The following is an 8,778-nucleotide window of genomic DNA, read 5'->3' on the forward strand; positions in this document are numbered from 1 at the left end:
GGCGTTGTATAGCTGAGAATTCCTCCTAGCGATGGAAGCTGCAAAAGCTCTATCTTGGAGGCTCTGGAGTTGAAGAAAATTGCTCTCATGCATGACAAAATCTGAGGCCGTTCATAGAATTACAATGCATGCCAACCTGAGGCCGTTCACACATGCCAACATAAGGCATTTCATAGAATTGCTACTAGCTCAAAAGATTATGAATGCCCAATTGGATGACATCATTAGCTCCAGGGACTAGCTCTAGCTGAACTCTTTCCCTCTAGAATGAGCTCTGATGTTAGATTTGCCTACATTCTGCTATAGGGATGAAGCTTTGAAGCTTGATTGTGAGAGATGTAAAGGGCTGGAAGGATTATTTCAAAGGCAACAATTACTTTGGTAAAAGTTTGGTGGCTCTGCTCAAGAGACCAAGAACAAGAAAAGAAGTGAAGTAGGCCAGTAGTTTGGGAGAGAGTGTGGATAGACAAAACAGAGAGAACCTTCCTAGAATTCGTGTTTTTTGAGGTTTGCAGAGTTGGTTTTTGTCTAAGGCAAAGGTTGAGAGCTGAAGATAGCTCAGTTTGAATGAGCCCTTAACTGAGTATGCTTTGTGGACCTTAAGCTCTTGGCTTCATTTTCATATGTGGTGGGGACCTTAATCTCACTTTGGCTTGCAAATAGTGTGCCATGCCATAAAAGTGAGCCCAAGAGCATTTCATGGTGGTTGTTTAATGTATGTTGAAAGGTGCTGGACTGCCAAACCACTTTTGGGCTGAGGCTGTCAATACTGCAATTTACATTCTTAATCGCAGCTATACAAAGGCACTCAAAGGTAAAACACCACATGAGGCTTACAGCAGTAAGAAGCCATCTATTTCCCACTTCAGAACGCTTCGGTGCGAATGCTATGCGCATGTACCAAACAAAGAGAGAAACAAGCTACAACCAAAAAGCACCAAATGTATCTTCTTAGGCTATTGTGATGAGAAGAAAGCCTATAAGTTGTATGACCGAGAGACAAAGAAGATCATAGCGAGCCGCGATGTGATCTTCAGGAGCAGCCACATGCAGTGGAGGCAGAGAAGAGCTCTTCCACTTTATCATCAAGCGAAGAGGTAATTCACTATGGGCCTGTCCTAGGAGCTATAAAGGAGGAGGAAATTTCAGATGAGGAAGGTATAAGTCACCAACCTGTTGTTACACCACCGAAAAATCCATTGCCGCAATGGGTAAGGCAGCTCTATGACCATGATAACCAAATGCCTATGTCTGTTGAACATCATGCAAATGGACCAAGGCGGTCTCAGAGAATCGAGGAGCAAAGGAGGGCTTCTGCTCACATAGTCAATATGGCCTTGATGGTGGCTGAGATTATTGCAAAAGTAAAGGAGCTTGTGAGTTTGGACAAGGTCCAATCCATACAGTCAACTGACATCCACAAGCTCAACCCATTCTCCACTTCTGAATTTCATTGGCCACACACTATTCCGGTCTCCACAATGGGCCACTGCTCCCAAGTATTTTCTGTCTAACCAAATGGAAGCCCTTTCGCTTGAGCCATTTTCTGCAAGTGTTTTCTATCTTCTTGTGTGTTCACATGCCTTGAAGTGAGATACAATGGGTGTTGTACCATGGCATACCTTCTGCACTAGATGTCTTGCATTTGTAGTTGGTGATTGAAAGGACATTGTTTTAGCTTTGCTGTGTTATAGACAAGTGAGATACAATGGGTGTTGTACCGTGGCATATCTTCTGCACTAGATGTCTTGCATTTGTAGTTGGTGATTGCAAGGACATTGTTTTATCTTTGCTGTGTTATAGACAAGTGTAGGTCTGTTTTCTACAACCTTGAATGTAGAAGGTGACACCCATGGAGGTCAGTTTGCCGAAGTTATTTTGTAGATCTTCTCGAAACTACCCTAAAGTTATCAAGGAAGGAGAAAGTGGCTGATTTACGGCATACTTTTGGAAACTTTCACTTGAATTCAAGGGTAAATCTACTCAAACCTAACCTAAGGTCACTTTTGAGGTGGCAGAAATTGAAAAAAAGTGATTGATTATTCAAATGAAGCATCCACTTCTACTGGAAGCAAAGGATTCAAATGAAGTATCCAATTCTAGTGAAATCAAAGGATTTAGAACACATTCTCTAAGCTTAGGAAGAGTGGTCAAGTTAAGAACGTCAGCAGTCCCACCTTGAGAAATCTCTCCATACATATGTTGTGTGCCTTTGATGTCCTAACAAGAAAGGGAGAGATTAGTAAGAGAAAATAGATCCTTAGACTGTAAGAAAGTTTCCGTTGGGCATCCCTTTTATGAATGTTTTGTATTCTTGGGTTGCTTGGGAAAGACTAATGGTATAGAGAGCAAAAATCCCAAGCACGAGGGTGAGTTTTGATCTGCAAGGAGAGAGCAGAGAAAATATAAACCTGATACAAATGTAATTGAAGCATCTCCCTTGTTTGGTCCCAATCATTTCTTTAAAATCTCATTGGGTGGCATGCAACTTTATAGGAGCTTCTGAGGTCACGAGGAGGAACATATGAAGAATATGAAAGAGATTTCTTAGTGGTTCTTGGGAAGGTGTGGTGATTTGAAATGATATATTTCATAAAGTGACATTAATGCAACCCTTATCAACTTCCACATCAAGCATATTACCCATTGATCCTTGAGGAAATTCCTAGACCTTAGGCTATGAATTCACTCCTCGATGAACAATTCAAAAAAGCCATGTCCCTTTGGCAACAATCCGTTCTCGTCTCAGATTCCAAGGGAATGATTGAAACGCCATCCACACTAATCAACCATCACCATACTGCAGTAATGCTTTAAATGCACATCCTATAATTTTCTTTGCCGACAGCCTATGGATACGGGCTTAGCCACATCGCTTAGCTCTCGTAGAATTTCCCGTTCCTCTTGTCCCTGTCCCTCCTCCTCCGAATCCGATGGAGGCTACTCCTTGCACGGAATCCTACTCCTTGAACGAGCTCTTCAAAGTGGGCTTAGCTGTTAGTTTCCACATTCTATTGGCGGTTGTCCTTTGCATGACCATTTTCCACAGACATCTCCGCACCACCCGCTAGCTCTTTTCGAACTTTCGACGGGCGATTTCGAGCGAAAAGGCCGTTTCCTATGTAGAAAGCTTGTGTGGGAACGGCCCAACGCATCAGGCAAATCCCTGGCACATGGAGGGATGAGCAATAGCTTCCACAATCTACAGGGCTGATTTTCCACAGCATCCTCCAACCATGAAGATACCCCCGGGAATGCACGTCTCCTGCCGAGATACAACCCAGTCAAAGAAGACATTAGACATGAAACTATCGTCAAAGCAAACTGAGCACTGAAGGGTGAGCAACGTATGAACAGGCTGTGAGGTGAGCATTGGCTCCACTACCCCCTTGCGACACATTTCTTTGCAAATTCGGACTGAGTTAAGTTTGTAGTAGACGGCTTAATTTTCATGAGAGGCTAATCCATTGGGCAGGTTTTCCCAGCATGCTTGTTCGGTGCGGATCAGTATGAATTTCCTTTGATCACGAAGAGAAAAGCATTATACTCTCCCTGTTTAAATCCGAACTTGTCGCCTATATCTATAACTTGGCTGAGACATGAACTTAGATATGGTGAGTGAATGGCCAAAGCTCGTTAATGTGCCGTCCGTTTTTGCTATTGATCTTGTAGAGGAAATTTCAAGTAAAAGCCTAGTCCTACAAGGTCAGCAGAATTCAAGATTCTGCTCCTTCGTTCTAATTATCTCCGAATGCCATTTAGCCCGAGGGTAGCACTTTGGGAAACATGGGTACCAAGATTAGTCATCAATGGCAATGGTGCAAGAAGCGGTCTTACTATAAACTTTCTACCTGCCGTGGAAGCAGCATCTTTGAACTTGAGCGAGGGATCAGCAGAGGAAAGCTTAAGCAGAGGAGACCTTACATCTGTTAAAGTGAGTTCTGCCGCCTATGCGGCTCTCTTGAGGTCATGTGGGAGTGAGAAGGCTTTGTCAGATGGCAAGCGTGTCCATGACCACCTTATCCGAAATGGACTTGAGCGAGATGTATTTTTGGGCAGCCTCCTCGTACAAATGTATGGCAAGTGTGGAGCTCTGGATAATGCACTGGCAGTCTTCGCAAGCATGCTTGAACGCAGCGCGTATTCTTGGAATTTTGCCATCAGAGCATGTGCCCAGCAAGGGCATTACCAGACCTCCCTCAGACTTTTCAATCAAATGCAGCAGGAAGGAGCTATTCCAGACAAGTTCACATTTGTCTGTGTGCTTTCTGCATGTGCTAGCCAGGCAGATTTGCATGAAGGCAAGCAGATGCATGCTCGGGTTTTTAATAGCAAGTTTGAGCTAGACGTTGCTGTAGGTACTGCCATTGTCAATATGTATGGCAAATGTGCCAGTCCAAAGGATGCACTGAAGTCTTTTGAAATAATGCCTGAACGAGATGTTGTCGCGTGGAATGCCATAATTGCAGTGTGTTCCCAGAATAGGCTAGTCAACGAGGCCCTTCAACTCTTTGACCAAATGCAGCAGGAAGGAGTAATGCCAAACAATATTACGTTTATAAGCATTATTGATGCATGTGCTAGCCAGGTAGAGGTAAAAGAAGGTGAGCGGATGCATACACGCATCCTGGGCAATGAGTTGGTGTCCAATATGGTGGTGGGAAATGCCTTGATCAACATGTATGGCAAGTTCGGCAAAGTTAATGATGCGAGGATTATGTTTGACCAGATGTCGGAGCGAAATTTGGTTTCTTGGACAGCCATGATTGCTTCGTATGCTCAGCATGGACAGAGCGAGGAGGCACTTCAGCTATTTAATCAAATGCCTTGGGAAGTACTGCCAGAAAAAATTACCTTTGTCAGCATTTTATCTGCATGTTGTAGCCACGCACTGCTAGCCGAAGGTGAACGCATACATGCCCGCATGGTCTATGTGAGGGACGTGATGTTCGAGACTGCCCTGGTCAACATGTATGGTAGGTGTAGCAGCCTAGATGATGCTCGGAAAATGTTTGATAGAATGCCTGAGCAAGACCTAGTTGCATGGAATGCTATGATTGCTTTGTATGGACAGCATGGGCAGGGTAGAGAGGCTGTCCAACTCTTCTATCAAATGCAGTGGCATGGAGTGACTCCAAACGTAGTTACTCTCATAACTGTTCTTGCTGCATGTGCCTGCCAGCCAGGGTATGCTGAAGGCAAACAGGTGCATGCCTGTGTGATTGAAGGTGGAATTGAATCAAATGTCATTGTGGGGAACGTACTTGTCAATATGTATGGCAAATGTGGCAGCTTGGAGGATGCATGGAAGATATTTAACAGGATGCCCAAGCGAGATGTGGTTTCATGGAATGCCATGATTGCTACCTGTGCTCTGCATAGGAAAACCTCGCAGGCTCTTGAACTTTTTGATCGGATGGGTTCAGAAGGAATTGTTCCAGACAACTTCACCTTCATTGCAGTTTTTGAAGCATATGCTCACCATCTACTGCCACCTAAGGATGAGCTCATCGATACTGCCTCTTATAATAGTGATGCTCGTTTAACCAAGTCTGGCAATTCCTGGGTTGTGGAGAATGCTCAGAAGATGTTTGATGAATTGCAGGAACAGGATCCTGACTTGTGGAATGCTATGATTACTGTATATGTTCAGCATGGTAAGGGAAGGGATGCCCTCCTCTTCTTTGACAGAATGCAGTTGGAAGGAGTACTTCCAAACAGCACCACCTGGATCTCTGTTTTCTCTGCATGTGCAAATCAAGCAATGCTAGCTGAAGGAAAGAGAATGCATTCCTGCATTATGAACAGTGGACTTGAGTCAGAAATTGCTTTGGCATCTGTTCTTGTCAGCATGTATGGTAAATGTGGATGTGCGAATGATGCACAGAGAGCTTTTGACAAGATTGCTGATCAGAATGTAATCTTATGGACTGCCATGATTGCAGTCTATGCCCAAAATGGGCAGGGCCAGGAGGCCCTTAAGTTTTTTTTGGAAATGCAGCAGAACAGCGTGTTGCCAAATGAGGTCACCTATGTTTGTACTCTTGCGGCTTGTGCTAGCCAGGCAGCCCTTTATGAAGGCAAGAAACTGCATTGTGGAATTCTAAGTATGGGGTTTGAGTTAGATGTGGTTATAGAGACCGCTCTCATTGACATGTATGCCAAATGTGGAAGCCTGGAGGATGCTCGATACATTTTTGACAGTATTTGTGACTGTGATGTGATATTATGGAATGCCATGATCACAATGTATGGCCAGCATGGTCTGGGAAATGAAGCCCTCCAAGTCTTAGACAAAATGCAGGAGGGAGGATTGATGCCAGACAAGGTGACTATTATTAGTATTTTGACAGCATGTAGCCATTCTGGTCTTATCGATGAGGGTATTAACTTGTTTAATTCCATGATCCAAGATTACAGCATCTCTCCTGCCATAGATCATTATGTTTGCATGATTGATCTGCTTGGGAGGGCAGGTCAATTGGATGAAGCAGAGTCATTGGTCCATGCTATGCCTTTGCTACCTACTGGTGTGCCATTTATGGCATTACTTAGTGCCTGCAGACAGCAGATTGACCTGGAGCGTGGACAGTGGGCTGCATTGCATTTGTTCGAGCTGGATCCAGAAAATGCTTCCCCATATGTACTTTTGTCCAACATCTATGCTGTGGGTGGCAGGCAATGATACCAAGATGACGCTCATGATTTTGGACAAGGGTAGGATTCAAAGTTGGCCGATATGTAAGATGACGCTCATGATTTTGGACAAGGGTAGGATTCAAAGTTGGCCACATTGGAATAGAATGTTAAACTCCCCACCTATGAGCCATGATATGAGGCGGACATGGGGGAGGATGACATACAGCATAGGATGGGATGAAGGGGGTGGATTAGGGCTGCCATGTGGGCAGCAGACTGGCTGCCACATGGACAGCAAGTACACATCCTTCTTAGATTCATCTCAGGGCCAATGGGCTGGGAAAAGTCGAGCACAAGAAGTAGCAGCAGTACCAGGGCTAAGGTCATTTATAGGCCCTGGTACTGGTCGGCAGCCTGTTGGCAGCAGCAGGAAATTGCAGTCTGCAGTCATGTATAGCTGCAACTCGGCAGGTTAACAGATTGCCAGGTCGGCAGCCTGAGACCAAGTCGGTTTGACCTCCAGGATCTAGTGCATCCAGCCCCTACGTAATCCATTTGGCCCCTCCAGGCAGTTTTGTCTGCAGGTGTTTATGGCCTTCCAGGAGCAGACACCCTTGAGGCAGATCTACAGGGAAGAGCTTATGGCGGTGCAGAGAGTGTGAGCAGGAGGACTTACTTTTGTAGCTACCGAAGCCTGCAGGAAGGCGTGTGGCAGAGACGAGGAGTCTCCCTCAATAGGACAGCATATGGAGCCAGTTTTTTGGTACCTTACCTCAAGTGACAGTGCGCTGAAAGTGTTATACGTGAGTTGGCAGATTTTGTACATATCAATAATATTCTCTTGGCTGTATATCTGAGTGCTCTCCTGTCTCTAAGTCTGAAGTATGTTTTCATACATGCATGCGCATGGAGTGAGTTGGCTCATGGAGTGACGTATAATCTCAATCTATCTCTTTTCGCAGCGTGGGAGTTGGCTACAGCAAGCAACTCTCTTCTCTGACATGGTCTTAGAGCTTGGTTGTCAACCAACGATAGCTGTGGTCTTCCAGTCAAACTTATGAGTTGGAGCCTAGGAGATCTTCAGCCAAGACCTTCTCCAGACTTAAGGGAGGAGCTTCCACATTCAGGTGTGTTTTGTTTGGCTTGCAGTGAGTGCAAGAAAGGTTGAAAGACTTTTGGCTATTTGGGACATGACGGAAGGAATGGAGCTGAAACCTGTCGACGTGTGGATGCCATAGGGAAGGTCACAATTATGGCAGATCCAGATGGTGTCAAGGAGTGGACACAGAGGGATGTAATTGCACTCTCCATGATAATCGGGATGATTGTGGACACGGTGATATCCCATGTCCAGTTGGCGGAGACAACACAAGAGGCATGATCAAACTAAAAACACAAGGAAAATCATCAGGATCCAAAATCTGTTGTTCCCCATAACGATGGGGGACAGAGAGTCAGCCCATGACTTCATTGTGAACATGAAGATTCTTAGAGATTAGCTGGTGGCTGTTGGTCGATAGGTAGACAATAATAAGTTGGCAATGTTACCAGTCAGTAAGCTTTCGAAGAGCTTTCCAGCTGCTCCAGGAGGAGGCACAAGTGAAGATGTACGATGGAAACAACGCGAACGAGAAAACCTATATGGTCAAGGTGAGCTTGGCAAAGGTAAGCCTCAGAAAAAGAAGGATGCCAGGATGCTAAAGATAATAGGGACTCTTCTGACAGGGAAAACAAAGAGAACAAGAAGAAATGTTCTATTGCGACAAGCCTGGACATTTTGCGAAGGACTGCAAGAAGAAAAAGGTTGACCAAGCAAAGGTCAAGCACTAGTTAAAGATGGACTTTCGCATGACATTGCCAATATGGTAAAAGAGGAACTTTTCTTGGTGATTATTCCAACTCTCTCTGAGGTAGAGTTTGTAGACCTAGGTGTGATGGTGTTTATGACAGACATTGAGGAGTGGTGCATAGATCTGAATTTTGTGGTTGAGGATGGTAGGTGTAGCTCACTCTTGGGAGCTGAGGACATGTCCAGTACCCAAAGATGCAGTTGCTCATTGAGAGATGGAGCCTGAAGAGCTAGAGTTCACTACGTGAGCATGCCTACAGAGTGACAGAGGGATAGTGAAGATGAGGGTA

General features: G+C 44.9%; 1 protein-coding gene across 1 annotated transcript; it reads left to right on the forward strand.

Annotated features, from left to right (window-relative positions):
- The first annotated feature begins 2,881 nt into the window (after positions 1–2,881).
- Positions 2,882–7,417, forward strand: LOC147879772 (pentatricopeptide repeat-containing protein At3g09040, mitochondrial-like). Its single transcript, XM_087371380.1, has 2 exons — positions 2,882–3,365; positions 3,476–7,417. Exon 2 carries the CDS (start codon positions 3,752–3,754, stop codon positions 6,683–6,685), a length of 2,934 nt encoding a protein of 977 aa, XP_087227506.1. The 5' UTR covers positions 2,882–3,365; positions 3,476–3,751; the 3' UTR covers positions 6,686–7,417.
- Positions 7,418–8,778: the final 1,361 nt, after the last annotated feature.

Source organism: Dipteris shenzhenensis, chromosome 33 (genome assembly GCF_047967505.1).
Source record: "Dipteris shenzhenensis isolate YYH24624 ecotype China chromosome 33, Dip_SZ_1.0, whole genome shotgun sequence".
NCBI classification, from domain to species: domain Eukaryota; kingdom Viridiplantae; phylum Streptophyta; class Polypodiopsida; order Gleicheniales; family Dipteridaceae; genus Dipteris; species Dipteris shenzhenensis.

Excerpts from the sequence above, each read along its gene's own strand:
- LOC147879772 (XM_087371380.1), top strand. The coding sequence starts at position 3,752 with ATGCCATTTAGCCCGAGGGTAGCACTTTGGGAAACATGGGTACCAAGA.